We start from the raw sequence: 17,833 nt of genomic DNA on the forward strand, positions 1-17,833 counted from the left end.
TAAACATAGCAAACAACGATTTAAAAAAAATGAGTCCACTAATATTACAAGATAACACAATTTCAATATTAATAATATCTCTTTTCTTGAGTGTAAAATATTTCATATTCAAATCGACATGTATTTTATATATTTAAATATATACTTTTGTCAATGTATTCATTAGTCAATGCTAGTAAAAGACATGAGAATTAAATTAGGAAGGAAAGAACCATAGAATTTACCTTGTGCCTCACATTCAAGATAAATTTTATTATTATTATTATTGCGACTTTTTCATATTAGGCTGTATCAATTTCACGCTTTATCTCCAAAGTTTTTGTCTCCATCACGCGTTCATATATTCTTATAAGTTTAAATTTAAGCATATAAAAGTGTCAAAATTATGACAATATTCCATGGAATCGGAAATAAGTTTTCAAATTTATTGGTGATCGGAATATCTCGTACAAATTCGAATTCGTGCCAAATCGAAAACCTCTTCGACAACTCCTCGTATATTAATTGAATATGAAATAAAATAAGATTGTATCACAAAAATCACTTCCATGTATTTTTAACAAATAATTATTCTTTGACAACGGGATAGTAAATCGATCGATAATATTATATTTAACATGATTTTTAAAGTATATTTAAAAAAAATTATTGAAATTATATTATATTATTATAGGCAATAACACACAAAAAAAAATTAATTATCATATTGGATATCTTAATCTAGAGACTCAATTATATATATTTGATAATTTTTATATCGTCTGAAATTTAGTGGAAAAAATGGTAGCGCCATACACGCATGCATGCATGTGTGAACTCCAATGTAAAAAAAAAAAAAATTGTTTAAAAAATTTATTGTAGATTTTTTCGAATTTTGTAAAGAACAAATTCGCAATTATTTTTCTAAAACATTTGCAAACACTACTTAAATATCTTCGAATACGCAAACAAAGCTCATCACTAGGCCCGGGGAATAAAGATATACTCAGGTTGTCTAATCTTATCCAGAGGAGTGAACCTACATATTATCAAAGTTGACCAAAGCTTTTGCCGAAGTCAAAAAGGAGAAATTTTACATTGTTCAAGTTATAATAACTAGGAACTAGCAATATGGGCATACACATTTTTTTATATTTATATTTTATTACGAATTTAATTAGGTCTTGATAATTAATTATTCAAAGCCTAAATATTACAGGAAAAAAGTAATAATCTTAGCATAAAAAGTAATATTTTTTCATGGATGACTCAAATAAGAGATCTGTTTCACAAAATACGACCAATGAGACCGTCTCACACAAGTTTTTTCCTTAATCTTTTGCAACAAATTTTCGTGAATATTTTCATGCATAGGACAAAGATTTAAATCGAACATAATGTTATTTTTTTCGATTGCGATGATAGGATTTTACCTCTTATAACCTTTTTTCCCCCTTAGTTGATTATATTACATGTTTGATGAAGAAACATAAATATCTCATTAATTACTTGAAGTTTTAAGAAATAAGATGGCACTATCGTGGGAGCCGCCACCTTTGTCGTTTGCTTGTTGTATGATTGGGTTGCCTCGTGACTTCTTTACAAATTTAGAAATATTACTACATTTTTTATTCATCCAACCCTAAAGATAAAAGACAAAATTCCAACTAGATGGAAATCAAAATAAAAAAAAAAGGAAAATAGTCATTTTAGTTCTTTACGTTATTATTTTTTCCTTTATTAGTCATGTAATCTATCAAAGTTATGTTTTAATCTTGTAACATTGTTTTTTTTATTGGTTCTTAATTTTTTTAAAAAAAAAATCCCCCTCCTTTTTTTTGGTTTACAGACAACACACACGCAAGTGTTTGATTAACTAAAGAGTATTGGTGTCCAAGGGTATAGCTGAGTTGGTAAGATTTGTAGTGACGTGGGAAGTTATTTTTCGATATCACATGATCGATCTTCGTGTGGAACATATTTCTCACTAAAATATTGTTAGGATATGATGTGTGGTCGATGTTTGCTGTCATCTTCCTTATATCCTTGTATACTCATACACAACTCTCGATTTATTATTTTACGTGGGTCAAGTAGTCTCTTATCCATATAAAGGGGTTTTTCATTCATGGTAAATGTTCTTACCAATAGTCCTCTCGGAAGGATTATGACTCACTCATAAGTATCTGGGCGGATGATCAAGTGGACAGTAGAGTTGGAGGAATATGACATCGAGTACAAACCCCGGGTTGCCATCAAAGCACAAGCTCTGTCAGATTTTTTTATCAGAAATGGTCCAACCCAATGAAGAGGAAGTATGGAGAGTATTCGTGGATGGGGCGTCTAGCATTACCGGGTGTGAAGTAGGGGTTATGATAATATCTCCCCAGAGAGAAAAGATTAAACTGACACTGAGGATTGACTCCCGGGTAACCAATATATTTAAAAAAAAAAACAAGAGTGTATATAATGAACATCAATCACGTCGGCTTTCCATGTGATTAAACTAAATCTCGTGAAAACCCAATTCTTTCAGTTATCTCGCGGGCCCAAGTCAATAAAACGTTTGGCCCTTTATAGAAACAATATCATTGGGCCGTAATGAAAAAGGCCCGTCCAAACACTTGTACAAAGAAGCCCAGTTTCTCGGCCAACAGAAATCCGGTCCTCGCCCACCACCACCCGACTACCCACCTCTACAATTACGTCAACGACTAATACTATCCCGAATAGCACTACCGCCGCCGTCGCTGTCATTGCTGCTACCGCTACCGTTACCGCTACCGCTGTCACCATTATATTATACTATAATGACAACGACGACGACATCTATTACTATTATCACTGTACTACAAATGTCATTAATTACTATCAATACTAATATTCTTGTTGTTGGTGTTTGAAGAATAGAATAATGTAATGTCGGTTGTTTTATTAATCATCCGGGATACACTGGACCTGGCTTCGTCGTCCTTTCTAGATTTAACACTTGTCCACTAGCCACGTGTGCATGGCCCATTATATAACTTTCATTCCATTTATTTATTCACCTCGATCAATGTTATCGGAATAAAAAAAAAATTTTATATTATACAAATACTAGATCTCTTGTGAGACGTCTCACGAATCTTTATCTGTGAGATGGGTCGACTCTACCGATGTTCACAATAAAAATTAATACTCTTAACATAAAAGTAATATTTCTTCATGGATGATCCAAATAAAATATATGTCTCATAAAATACGACTCATGAAAATGCCTGAGATAAGTTTTTTATTTATACAAATAAGTTCTACACTGCGTTATTAATTAATTAATTAAATTAAATGTAGCGGGCCTCGTTTAATTGACAGATGATTGGCCATGAGTTACAACTGCAATGTCAACAAAATATATATTATTGAATATATAGTGACAGATATGTCTATGTGTGGTTTGTAAATTACGATGTATATACAAAGTTTTGTTCAATATATATCTGAAATAATCATGGCTGTAAGCGCTGGAAATTGGAATTAAATTTAAATTTTGAATGAAAATCATGGTTCATGAGTGTTAGCTATGACTCAGGATTGTAGAAGTGTCTTTTAGTTTTCCACATTCTTGATTTAATTGAAGATTTTTGGCTACTCACGTTCTTGAGTTAATTGCAAGATTAATTGGGTTAATTACTTTTGGTGTTCATTTTGGAGCTTATAAATAGTGTATTTATTTCTTCAGTACATATATAAAAATAATTTTTTTTACAAGCACACTGAAGATCTCACTCAAACTTTCTCTTGCATTTCATATTTTTAGATTTTCATTTGGTCTCCGATAAGTTTTGATGATAAAATAAAGGCACGTTTTCAGTTCTCTGATGTAGTTACTTCATGATAAATTGCTACATGATTTTGTCGTTGTAACCTGGGAAACAGTTGTATGTATCGATCCTCGAAACACTTTCGGAGGAGAAAAATCTGTTTTAAAGAAACTATATTTCATACAGGTCTTAATTTGATTTATTAGTTTCTTATTATTTTACATACTCGATATTTATACTTCTAGTTACATATTGCTTTTATTCAGTGATATGTATGTCTATATACGATCATATTTTCGTTTATCGTTTTATAGTTGTTGTTTTCATATTTTGAATTTTAGCATTTTGACACGGAGTTTATTGTTGCAAAATAATATTGTTTTGTTTTTTAAAAAATTTAAGGGGTAAATATTATCAAATTTATAAATAATTAGATTAAATTTGTCTCTATCTGATTCGAAGGCCTATCAAAAGTCTTGTCCACAGCACTTGTTTAGAGTAGGTTAATGGGGAAAACCCAAAAATAGCATAATTCATAGTGTTAAATTATTAAGAATTTGATTGAAAATTTAAGTGGAAGCGTACCTGAAGTTATATTTCTGAATTTTTTAGAACGTATCTTGATATTCTAGATGTACGCACTATTTCTTTGAGAAAATCCTTTAGTTTCTCTTCATAACTATTTTCTTAATGAGAGAGAGAATATGGAACGTGATAACGCGAGATCTGGAGACCATGAACAATATATATAGATAATGTTTATCATAATCTTCTGATATTTCTGTTTAGTCCATCACAAAAACAAAAATTACACTTATATCTCTATACATTAAAGACTCACAAGTTATTAGATACATTAAAATCCAATAACTCGATCGATCACTTTATTTTGAGCTTAACTTAATAGACAATCCACAACGCATAATTATTCACATATAAGCTCATCTAAATAAAATTGATCCAACATAGGTATCTTGTAAGACGGTCTCACAAATCTTTATCTGTGATACGAGTTAACTGTATCGATATTCACAATAAAAAGTAATACTCTTAGCATAAAAAAGTAATATTTTTTAATGGATGACCCAAATAAGAGATTTGTCTCACAAAATACGACCTATGAGGTCTGTCTCATATAATTTTTTGTTATTGATTTAATAAGCCAACTATGATGCTATAATTTTTTTCTTTTGAGGAGAAATCAGATATTAAGCATTATTAAATACACAATAGCTACATTCATCAACCATGATGGGTAAAAACCGTCCATCCAACTGTGATGCTATAATCAGTATAACATATATCGTCAAAATAAAATAATTTCGTACGATTCGCATATGGATATGATGGACAAAATGGTGGTGCAATAAGGGTCTAACAGCTCATCACTTCCAATTTAAAAGGAAAGAAATTTCAATGCTATAGTTTTGAAAAAAATGGAACATTAAATTTTGTTATAATTGTTTCATAGATTAAAGATTGAGTAGATCTTATAAATCTTGACAAGAGTTATGTCAACCTTGAACATATTTATAATAAAAAGTAATATTTTTGACATAAAAATTATTATTTTTTATAAATCACTCAAATAAAATATATGTTTCATAAAATTGTCTCACAGTAATTTTTGTCTTAAAGATTTCAATTATATAGTTTTACAATCTTTGTTTATATAATATGAGAGAAAATAATTTGGATAAGTAAAATCAAATATATATAATATTGGCTTCATAATATTTTTAACCTAAGTTGTTCTTTCAATTATATAGATTTTCGTTTATTTTTCGTACTCAAATAAATATATTTTCTGATTGTGATATGCATCTATTAAATGAGTACAACTATTTAAAAAATTAAATAAAAATAAAATAAGAAATCTTTTTTTGCTAAATATATATTTAGAAATCGATACCGTAATAATTTGACTCGTCATCAAACTGGCTTCCTCTGTTCTCCTCCATAGTGGTACCAAGAATAGATTCACAGAACCACAGAAATCGATCTCTCGCTGCTACCGATTCCGGCTAACGCTTCTCTCCACATTCTTCACGGACAACGCATATTGTTTGTTCCTTAATTTATTCGAAAATATTAGCAGTGGAAAGATGAAAGAAATGATGGGAGTGATGAGCAGCAGGTGTTCTCACACTTCTCACATCACAGAGATCATTATCACAAGCTTTTTCCGTCACAAAATCTGCATCTCTTGCTAGTTTGGCCAATCCTCAAGCCTAGCGCCGGTGAAGGGCCTGCGATTTTTTTTTTTTTATCACGGTAGAATTAAGTAAAATCAGCGGAACCGATTGCAAAAGTGGCCGATTCTTGAAATTTTCACACTTGTTCTGTACTGCTGCTGTTCTATGTAAAAAAAAAAAATTATATCTACATATAGATATGATGATGGGTAGGGGGACGATATGTGGTGGTGATGGTGGCCATGCTCAGAATCAGAAGCAGAAAGTCAAGATTTCTTCTCTTGATCAGCCTTTTGATTCAATCTTTACGTCTGCTTCTTCAAATCCTTTTACCGGTACGTGTTTATTGATTTTTGGTAGCAAAATAACTTCGTTGACTTTTGTTGAAGCCACTCGAAGCACATCCCCGAGGGACGAATCTGTTTTAAGGTCTCGGCATCATTGTGCTACAGTTTAGTTCACTATACTAACTCGCTAGTTTTTGTATACCTTTCTGTTTCTGCATATATATTGGATAACAATTGTTTTAGTTGAGATGTGATTCTTGGAGCAGCAAGAGCGACCAATAGATGCCGTGCTAGGAAACATAATGTTGTCAGTTGGTGAAATTCGTATTTTTATGAACATAATGAAATTAGAGGATAACTTTCTTTTGAGCCTCCCTTTTATTCACACCCCGTAGTCATTGTTGTTGCTGTTGTTTTCTTGATACGGGTCAATATATATTGCATTGCTGATTGAGTTCTGTTTCAGGCTCAGGTGCCATGGTTAATTTTGGAGCTTTTAGTGTAAACATGTCTGGAAACTTGTTTTGTCGATCTTTCGTCGAACGAGAAGAGATAAGTGGAGATGAGTACTTGGATGAGTATTTCAGTCATCCTGAGAAGAAGAGGCGTCTTACGGTGGACCAAGTTCAGTTTCTTGAGAAGAGTTTCGAGGCTGAAAATAAACTCGAACCAGAAAGAAAGAACCAGCTCGCTTTAGAGCTCGGTTTACAGCCTCGACAGATTGCAATATGGTTCCAAAACCGCAGGGCTCGGTCGAGGACAAAGAAAGTAGAAACTGATTATGAGTCATTAAGCGAGAAATATAATTGCCTGAAAAACAATTACGATAACCTTCTCAAGGAGAATGAGAAACTCAATCTAGAGGTGATGATGCTCGATCAATTCTAAGCGTTCTTTATTTAAATGAGAGATGAAGAAGCTCTGAGTAATTTATGTTCAAACATTGTTGTATTCCTTGTGTGTTGACTAGTTTGTCGTGCAGGTTTTTCACCTCAAAGAAAATCTTGATGCTAAAGAAAAGGAGAAGGAAAACTCGCAATCGTGCATGATGAAAGGACCATCTGAATCATGGATGGAAAAACCCATATCTGCTGCGGTCTCTAAAGACAAAGGATACACAGTGTTGGCAGTGGCATGTCTAAATGAAGACCAAAGTGAAGCCAGGAGTGATTCAAGTACCGGTACAGATAGTCTATGTTACAATAATGAGAGACTCTCTTTGCTTTTTGAAACAGGTGATTCTTCTCAAGTGATTGAACCTGATCAGACGGATTTTTCAGATGAATCTTTGAAACAAGCTTACGTCTCTCCAAAGAGCAAAGAAGGCTACTGCCACGGCCCCCCTGCAAACTCACGGTTTCCGATCGAAGACCATGGCTTTAGCTTCTGGTCATATTGAGTTCGCCTGGTGTATATGTTTTGTTTTCTTCAAGTTTTTTTGTTGCAGTATATGAAAGTACTCGTTCGTTTTCTGGCTATGTTTGAAATAGCTACTACCCCGTATGGTATTCTTGTTTTGGCACAATGTTTGTGGATTGGACTCCCTTAGAATCTGATTTTGATGGGAAATGAGAGTACAAATTCATGTCAAACATTCGGTCATGTCCTGTGTCGGAACATCAATATGTTCTTTGTTCTTCAAATTCTTTCGCGCTATGAATCTCTTGGAGGAAGTGACTATACGCCGCACTGTCGACCCGAAAGCTCATAGAAGCGTAAGACACGATCAAGAAGACAATGTGTTTAGGTGTTGGAAGCGGCATATGTTGCGGAGCACAAAGTATTGAGTTTGTATTGCTTGGTAGAAAAAATTCTGACGTACTATAAAAAATCGAGTGATTATGTACTTTTTCTCCTCTAGGAACCACTATTTACATACATGACCATAATTATATGGTTTGTACAAACACTTTATAAAAAGTTTTTATTAAAATGTTATTTCCAAATATTATAAAAGATTTTATAAGTTGTTTTAAGAATAAATATGTGTGACAATTATTCTATAAAAAAGGTTTTATTAATTCAAAAAAATTTGAACAACTATTCCATTCGACCCGGGTTTTTTTTTTTAATTTTGGAAACATGAAAAAGTACCTTTTAGTTATTCTTTAAAAAATTACTTGGAGAATAATTTTTAAAAAACATTTTCACAAACTATTTACATAAATCTTGTCCTGACACCTTCAAGATCCTAACCCCATTCAAGCCCAAAACTTAGAACTTTCAGTTTCAGTTGAGGTACTGCTCTGATGAAGACTTTAGACGAGCTATGAACATATTGGGGGAAAGGCACAATCAAATGTGGCATGTGACTCGGATGGCAACAAATAACATATTGGTCTTTATTTTATTCCATATCGATATATGATATTCATAGGATTTTTAATTAATGTTGGGTGAATAGTGATCCAACTCGAACAGAAACTAATTTTTTTATGTTGTCTTTTTAACTCGTCTCACCTTTATCTTCTCAAATATTTGAATGTAGATGGATTTGAATCATACGAAGAATCCTCTACAATGCACAATAAGATGATGTGCAGTGTAGAGTCGTTGGATCCACATATGGTCTACTTGATCTAAAACCGAATTATATCTGGTTCATGTAATTATTTCTCTTAAAATCAACTTGTGTATGTAAATCGACATGTTGCTACAAAAGAAGTATCTGGACACAGCTTTAATCTGAATCAATGTTAGGACCTGTAGTAATCAAATTAAGGTTGCACTTGGACATGGAGCGAAGGGTTTGATTGGAGAAAGCATTTCAAATGACGCTATTTTAGGTATATTTCAAATACCAACATAATTATTATTAAAATTACTTAATTTTTTAATATTTGAATGATGGCAATCCAAGTTAGTCAAAGAATTTATGATACATCGTCTCATATTCATCAATCCAAGCGCAAGCAACAAGTACAAACTAATCGAGTGATACTGCAAGTTTTTCGAGCTATCTTAAATATTTTTTTAAAAAAAATTATTCACTAGCTCACATATTCATGAAACAATTAATTTTCAAGGTCAAGAAGCTCATGCTCGAACTAATTCGTATTGTTCGCAATCCTAACATTGAACATAGTCCTTCCAGTAAGATCGGAATGATAAAATATATGAGCATGACGACGGGGCGTAAACCTTGTCCCGGATTCAACTCATTGAAAGTGCTAGCTCAACTTTCGGATATGATGCTTATCTTCATCAGAACAACTTCAGTGGAGAATATTCGGTGTTATTTACAAATTTGAAGCTACATTTTGTGCATTCATACAGTCGGGCTAGCAAACCACTGTCATGCCTTTTTGACACTTTAAACTGGATATATATTTTATGAATGGAAGATGAAGCCTGCACAACTCCAAGAATCAAAATCTGAAATTGTCCTTCAAGTAACATACCATTTCTTGCTGCACATATCAGATCATATTCAGTCATGTCTGAGGTTTGTAACAGTATTTTATCTACTCTTCTTAACATATATCTCCGAAATAAATATAAAACAATTTTATAAATGCGAGCACACATAGACTGAAATCCCGAGTAGAGATGTCCATTGTCGGGTATATAACAAGGAAAGACCCTCAGGTTTGGTCCAACGGCAGGAATCCATCAGGTCTATGCGTGGCAGAGCCACAAATGTGATAATGTATGATTAGATTCCATATAAGATATCGGTTGAAACCACATTTTCCAAAAACTTGATTTTGGGAGAGTTGACATGATGAGTAGTTTTATACTTTATTATGCAATACATATATGTTAAGGATCGGAAAATCCAAATTAATATTAAACATTTACACGTATAAGTTGGTGCACCACCCAAGGCCAACTTAATGAAATATATGGGGATTGTGTTCCATGTGGAAACTACTCTTTTCGAAAGTTATGGCACAAACAACAATTTTATGTTTGACGATAACTGCGAATCCCATAGATCACACTCTTTCCACTGATAGGGAGGAGAGAAGGAAAACTATATTAAACGCGACCTTTTCAACTACACCTTGAGTTAAGCAAGATGAAAACGTTCAAGCATTGTAGGAGTAAGGAATGTTAAAGAAACTTACAATCAGACACAAGAGGATGCATCCAGTTGCACCAGGGAACAAAGCATACCAAAAGTTCAAATGATGAAGCTTAATTCCATCAATGAAAAGTAATGGCAAGCTCGCAGCTGAAAACCAATAGAAAAAACTCATTCTTAGCAGTTCCAGAACTCGTAAATGTTAGAGAAACGTCATCGTTTTCAGGAAAAAATGTGATTATGAGAATTTAATCATAAAAATATTGCCTGGTGGATGTATTGCACGAGTGCAAATCATGAAGGCTAAGGCAGCAGCAACAGCAGCGCTCCGAGCTAGCCAACCTGGACCGAAAACTGAGAATGCCAAAACACCTATTGCTGCACAACCAATTTGAGCGACAAATACATTGTATTTCTGCAAGAGGAGGCCAAAGATTGTACGAAATAACTACCACGATTCAAGGAAACTAGAGTTTTGTAAAGCAGGGAATTTCTAGTTATATAGATTTTGATGTCAAAATCGATTTGAGATTCATAAAACCTTTTAATGACTATGTACTCTAGGTTCCCATTTAGTGCCGGAGTCAGAATCTCACACAGGAAGGGCGAAACTAAAACTCAAAACATTTAGAGGGACAAAATCATATTTTTATTTACAGATGATATACAGAAATATATAAACCTATAGGATAGGTTAGGAGGGAAAGGGAGCAATCGTCATTGCCACCCCCTTAGCTCTAGCACCGTTTGTGTGGCCGTTTTCTTAACTTTTTGGATATGCAATGGTTGAAATTAAAACCTCAACTGAAGCAGCATAGACAAGACTCTGAAAGCTACAACATGGAAAAAAGTAAATGTACTTAGTATTGGTATTACCACCGACGTGATTTTCCACGTTCTTTTATTATACCAGTGCCACAAGATATAAAGGGGTTTCAGCCGGAGTTTTGGGCCATTGAATGGAAAGAAAAGAAATCAAAAGCTGCATACCCTGGCACCAGGAGAAGAAGGGGTGGCAAAGAGAACCGCACAAACCGCTCCCACTGGCGCAATTGTGATCGAAATGCCTTTGGGTGCAAGCATTTGATCCACCTTTCCCAATATGGCCATGGCTGCAAATGCCCCTGTCCAGAACAAACCACCACCAAATCATAAATTTTTAACTTTAGAACACTCGAGCAGCTCAAAAAGCTCTAAGTCAGTAGTTCATACTCGCTTAGCAATCAGGTAAGACCAAATTTGAACGCATCACTTTTCCTAAACACAAACTGCACATTTATCGAGGTTAGACAGTACTCTACCCAGTATAAAATATCATACAAACTAAGAAATTGCTGTGGTTAACGAACCTAGAATTTGATTTCGGGGACTGGGATTAACAGCTAATACTCGATAAAATAAAAATCAGAGAGTTTGAGCAATATACTGTAAGTCACATAAATGATTGTTTCAATTAAATTAGCAATTTTCCCCCATCCGAAGCTCCTTCCATAAACTTTTATATAGAGCTTGCTGCAAACAATTTCGTCCAACGTTTATGCAAAAGAAAAGAGAGAAGAACCAATATTTACACAATTATACACAATACCAGAAAAAAACAAGCTCCTGAATAAGCAAATGGAACACAACTTGTACCTGCAGAAGGCCAAACTATATCACTGAGGGAAGGAGCTTTGGAGCTCTTCTCGGGAGTCCAGCCATCCCACATTGGCGCGGCCACATTGCTCGATGATGAAGTTACACACAGCCCTCCTCTTTTCAGCCCTTTTACGGTTGGAAAACCATAAAGATTCTTGATTTCTCTGCCTTTGCCGCATTTCCCGGTTGTTGAATTACGAGGAAAAAACAATTTGTGGGGCGTGGGCGGAAAAGTTTTGGACAACAACAGATGCTTCAAAGGAGTATGAATTTGCATACCCATCATCGTCGTTTATTATTGGTTAAATTTCCAAAATATTGATTTTATCGCAGAATTTTCGGATTACATAAAAGTAAGGGGGGACTTTTGGAGAAGACGAAAGGGTAATGGCCCGAATCCCAATGGACGACCAGCTCAGTTGCCAGCGTCAAAAGATGCAATTTTTTCCCCGTCTCGTCTGGTTCATCGAACCAGTACAAGAAGAACAAACTAATTATTTACTTAATAATTAATTTAAATTCCATGGTTATGAAACTTATATATTCATTCTTGTACAGTTATATATGTTAAATAAAAAAGACTAATTTAAAAATAATTTTTTTGAAGAGTAAAAAAAATAAAATTTGTTATATATATGTATAAATAAAAACTCTTACTAATATGACTCGTGTAAAAGTATTATTTATATACAAATAATTTTTTTGTGTGACCAAAATATAATATTTTTCTATTTTAAATTATTTAACTATTGTGTATGCATGTAAAATGCATATGTTGATCGTGCAATGTACAACCGTTAAATTATGTAAATTTTATATGAGGTCTAACTTGATATCACTGTATCCAAATCGGTAGCTCTAACATTAGGATCGGTGTAGCTCGATATTGCCATTTCCATTTTCCAATTTTAATTGATATTAGGAACAAATGCACGTGATTTTTACAATTTACATAATTTAATTATTTTTTAAAAAAAGCATAAGAGCAGGAAAAAAAATGTGAACTTTGAAATAAAATATAGAGAAATTTGAGAAAAAAATAAAAAAATATAGAGATGATGTATGAAAATTACTAATAAAAATAAAATACAAAATAAATTTTTATGTCATTTTGACAAATCAAAACGAGAAGTGTTAAATAGTATATTATAGTACATTTTATAGTTATATTTTTCCCTCGATATTTTTAGACTATTTTTCATTTAAATAATTTTTTTCATTTAAATAATAATAATAATAAAAATAAAAATAAAGTACGTACATAACTTTTTCCCATATTTAATTATTCATGAGATCACAACTGATTCTCTTCTGACGGTGCAAGCAGTCACCAACCCGACTGAGGATTTCAGTCATACAGGTGCAATTGCTTTAGACATTAAAAGATTAATGCTCGGACAACATTTAATCACTCTGCGCCATGTCCGTCATTCGGAGAATGTTGTCGCACACAAACTCGCTTCGTTTGCTAATTCTTCTCAATCCCCCTTCGTCTGGGGACATGAGAATTTTCTTTTTTGATTGGTTGACCTTGTAATAAATGATCATATTATTTGATAATAAAATTACAAGTTTTACCGTCAAAAAACTTTTTCCCATTTTGGTCCACAAAATAATAGCTTTCGGCCTTCCTCTAATCAACATTTCTCAACTAAAGAAATACAGTGAGGTGGACAAAAGTAAAAAATCCATTAATATAAAAAGGTCAACAGAAGATCCCAACCAAAGAACATTTACATAAGTTGAACAATCATATTTCAGATTTAACATATTCCTAACCAACTTTTTTCAACTAAAGAAATGAATCAAATACAAATGGATATCAGAAACCCAAGAATACATAATCCTACACATTCTACAAACAAAAACAAGATTACACAATCATCCGCGAAATCCCATCCTATACTATATCTTACATCTTTAAAAATGCCAGAGTAAATCGAATATTTTCTTGCATCCTTCAAATGTCAATAAGCAAGAGGTATTGGATTCAAAAGACCAAGTGTATTTCAGATGAAGACGCGAAGAGAAAATATCGTAATTTTGAAATGTTTTAGACAACCACAGATTGACCGGTAAGCTCATCCCGAAGTTGCAGAGACCTATCTTTCATCAGATTAACACTTAAAGCTTTCGAATCTTTCTCTTGAATACTGTCTGGATGCCTTTCTCCAGTCTGTTCATGTTTTCATCATCACAAAAACTTCCTCGTAATTAATTTGTCTGTCATGTGAAATACAACAGCTGGGTTGTCAACAGAATCCTTCGATCAGGACAAGATGCCTTGTTAAAATTTTTTCTAGTCTCGGTTGTTCAGCAGGTATTTTGGAAATACGATGCAAAAATGGTTTTGACAAAAGAAAAATGTATCAACTCAAAGCTTTTTGGCATGAGGTATTTCGATTGATTAGAGAAAGTATGGTAAGATGCAGTCAAGATTCAAACCTTGTCCGTATCAACCTCTCGCATTATGTCATTGAGTACATCAAAATCAGTTTCGCCTGTTTCATAAGCTAAGGCTTCTCGTAGTTCATCTAGTTCAATATAGCCACTACCATCTTTACCAAAGAACATAAAAGCTCGGCGGAAATGCTCATCGTTTTCCATCCTCTAGTAAGTGAATGGTAACTGCGAAAAATTCCCCATAGTCTAAGACTCCATTTCCTTCAACATCAGCCTGCGACGAAAATTAACTCAATAATTCTCTTTACAGGAGCTTGGAAAAAATTCAGGGTTCAGACCAAAGGGACCTTATCACCAGACAAGTATCTACTAGCCGTAGCTAAATGCTCTTTTTCTTCTATGTGCTATTTTTACCAAGAAATACACACTGAGCATCTTGACTCTTGTTGAATCACATAGATAATATTTGATTAAATGGCAATCGATTCATTCTTTGATCCAATGACAATCGATACATCAAGCATATTTACTGCAACAGTTTTTTAGTGGGGATTTCTCCAGTAAAAAATCCAGAGCTGTTTGATTTCACCAACTTCCAAAAAATTGCTTTTATCCAAACTCAAAGAATTTCATTCCAGCATCAACTCATTCCCAAAAATACACACATTCCACAACCACATATTCAAATTTTAAAACCTCTCCATCACGTTAAAATTTAAATAAATCAAGCGCGTCCTCAAAAATCAAATTTTCCCGTCTCTTCCAATGTTCTCATAGGAGTAATTCATTCCTTGGTCGAAATTCATTCCCGTATCTTCCAATGTTCTCTTGCAATTCATTCCTTGGTCGAAATTGACCTTTCATAGGAGTAAACTTTTGAGCTTTTGCAGAAGTGGTGATATTGGGCAACACAGATTTATGTCCACTGTTCTTCTTCTCTCTTATTTTTTTTAAGTAGTCAACAAATTTCTTAGTAATCAGAGAGATAGAACCTTCACCTAAGTCAGACTCATTCACCTCTTTGGATATTTGAAAGATGTCATCATAAGAGTCGGTTGAAACTTCAAGGGCTATGGTCTTCCCTTTTTTCCTTTTTTTGTAAATCAAGATTCATCTCAAAAGTTCTGAGTGAGCTCATTAATTCATCTAGGTTGATTGTTGAAGTGTCCTTAGATTCTTTAATTGCACACACTTTGTCATTAAATCTCTCAGGAAGAGATCTTAAAACTTTGTTCACCAATGTTTCATTGGACATGGGATCTCCAAGAGATATTTTATCCTTGTATAAAATTATTTATCACGAGCCCATGATATTATCATGGGCTTTCTAAAAAGATACCAAACATGATATAAGGAGGATTATTTATCAATCTCTCTAATCCAGTGTACCAAACTATACCTAGAATAATATAGATAAATAATTCAAAATTTTATTTTCTTGCATCTTCGCTCAACTTCTAATCACTCATCCAACGACAATCGAACTATGCAACACATCGGCAAAAGTTCCGGAAGCAAATCCAACTTCTCCGGCGATACATTGACGAAATCTTAAACGAAATTTGGCCGAGTAACAAACGACATCAGTTTTTTCTAGTGTTTTATTGTTCGATTTATGTGTGGATGGTTTTTTTGTTCGATTTATGTGTTTTCTACTTTATTTTGTTCTTCATTTTATAATTATATGTATTTGAGTTAAAAAAATATTGACGCAATTCTTAAAAAAATTTCCGAACTTGTAAACTTGACGCAATTCTTAAAAAATTCAACGTAGAAACTTTTTAATTTTGTTTAGGGCCCATCCTACTTTTGATATTGTCTGCTTTGGCCGGAGGCCTCACGGCTTTAAAACGCGTCACAAGGGGTTGGTACGCGCTCATTTAAATGCCCAAAATCTCTCCCGTGGTTTAGCGATGTGGGATTTCGTCTAATGGTCTTCACCCCACCTTTCGGGACTCAGCGTCCTCGCTGAAATTTGCCCCACCATCCCAAACCCACGCGGAGTTGCTCTGATACCAAATGTCACGGCTCAGCCCACTTGTGATATTGTCCGATTTGGCCCGAGGTCTCACGGCTTTAAAACGCATCACAAGCGGTTGCTACATGCTCATTTAAATGCCTAACATCTCTCCCGTGGTTTAGCGATGTGAGATTTCACCTATGGGTCTTCACCCCCCTTTTCGGGACTCAGCATCCTCGCTGAGGTTTGTCCCACCATCCCAAACTCACGCGGAGTCGCTCTGATACCAAATGTCACGATCCAACCTACTTGTGATATTGTCCGCTTTGGCCCGAGGCTTCATGGCTTTAAAACGTGTCACAAGAGGTTGCTACACGCTCATTTAAATTCCCAGCATTTCTCTCGTGGTTTAGCGATGTGAGATTTCGTCTAAGGACCTTCACCCCTTTTTTCGAGACTCAGCGTCCTCGCTGAGGTTTCCCCCACCATCTCAAACTCACGCGGATTCGCTCTGAAACCATAACCATAGAAAACCAAAACGAAATCTCATCCAAACTATTCGGATCCGAGTCCACCTTTTGTTGAAGCCGAAAAAAACCCTAAGCACGAGTACCTAATATAGCCGTGGCCATGTTCTTTTAGTTGGGCATTTTTCCAGGCCAAATTTTAAACCCCATCATCTGCTAAAATTGAAAAGATGCGAATTTCCATTTTTACCCCCTTTCCACGTTTCTTATTCCACACACTATCAGAACACCGATGTATAAATTCTTACCGGTCCCAAAACCCTAATTTCAGCACTCGCAGCAGCAGCATGTTTCCCCTCAGCCTGGTGAACATATTGCAGAAAGGTGAGCCAGATTCATTTCGTCATAGGTTTAGATTAGCAAATTGTATTGCTTTAATCTTTTTTTGAGTGTACTGCATAGGCTTCAGGACTGTAATGTTATTTTGAGGATTGAGATTTGTATTTCGCATTGTTGCTGCAATAATTGTGTTCCTTTAGGAAAGAATTGAGTCTTCCTAATTGCACTATTTAATGTAAATTTGGATTCTTTCTACAAGTTTATTACTGTAATACTAAGAATTTTAAAAACCAGCGGCGTTGGCTATTTATGGAGACTATTGGTTGGATTCTTGCCTCCATCATCCGCGTTTTCCATGTATGAATCGTCAGATTTAAATACATATGCAGCAAGTATTCAAATATGCCAGATCAGTAAAGATGCAAATATGTCAGATAAAAGTTCAGATTTTGAGATAAGAACTCTGCTAGATCTTGAAACATTTTAGTTTAATCTACCAACCAAAATGTAAATTTGTCTATAAAGATTATGATAAAACAATATTTAAGAAGCCTTGAGTTAATGATTTAATGACTATGTTGACAATATGCGAGAGATTAGATCATAAGACCGTGAAGCTCGTAATAAATATATTATCACATGCAATATCAAAAAAAAAAAAACGAATTTGATATGATTACTAATATAAAGCAACATAATACATCATACATGGAAAACGCGTGTGCAACCGTTGTT

The 17,833-nt window shown here is 34.1% G+C and overlaps 2 protein-coding genes across 3 annotated transcripts; one reads left to right on the top strand and one right to left on the bottom strand.

Annotated features, from left to right (window-relative positions):
* Positions 1–5,706: 5,706 nt before the first annotated feature.
* LOC140837315 (uncharacterized) lies at positions 5,707–8,101 on the top strand. Of its 2 annotated transcripts, none has more exons than XM_073203450.1 (3): positions 5,707–6,312; positions 6,737–7,128; positions 7,247–8,101. In XM_073203450.1, the coding sequence occupies exons 1-3, from the start codon at positions 6,177–6,179 to the stop codon at positions 7,661–7,663; spliced, it is 945 nt and encodes a 314-aa protein (XP_073059551.1). In that variant the 5' UTR covers positions 5,707–6,176; the 3' UTR covers positions 7,664–8,101. The 2 variants fall into 2 exon arrangements, with proteins under 2 accessions (XP_073059551.1, XP_073059546.1); XM_073203445.1 differs by having other exon boundaries at positions 6,731–7,128; positions 7,247–8,094.
* A 1,352-nt stretch (positions 8,102–9,453) lies between these two features.
* On the bottom strand, positions 9,454–12,397 carry LOC140837325 (uncharacterized). The gene is made up of 5 exons (XM_073203455.1): positions 11,927–12,397; positions 11,282–11,415; positions 10,559–10,706; positions 10,335–10,441; positions 9,454–9,674 (listed from the first exon to the last, which is right to left on the bottom strand). The coding sequence occupies exons 1-5, from the start codon at positions 12,213–12,215 to the stop codon at positions 9,633–9,635; spliced, it is 720 nt and encodes a 239-aa protein (XP_073059556.1). The 5' UTR covers positions 12,216–12,397; the 3' UTR covers positions 9,454–9,632.
* Between the last annotated feature and the right edge of the window lie 5,436 nt (positions 12,398–17,833).

Source organism: Primulina eburnea, chromosome 1 (assembly GCF_022965805.1).
Source record: "Primulina eburnea isolate SZY01 chromosome 1, ASM2296580v1, whole genome shotgun sequence".
Taxonomy (NCBI): Eukaryota; Viridiplantae; Streptophyta; class Magnoliopsida; order Lamiales; family Gesneriaceae; genus Primulina; species Primulina eburnea.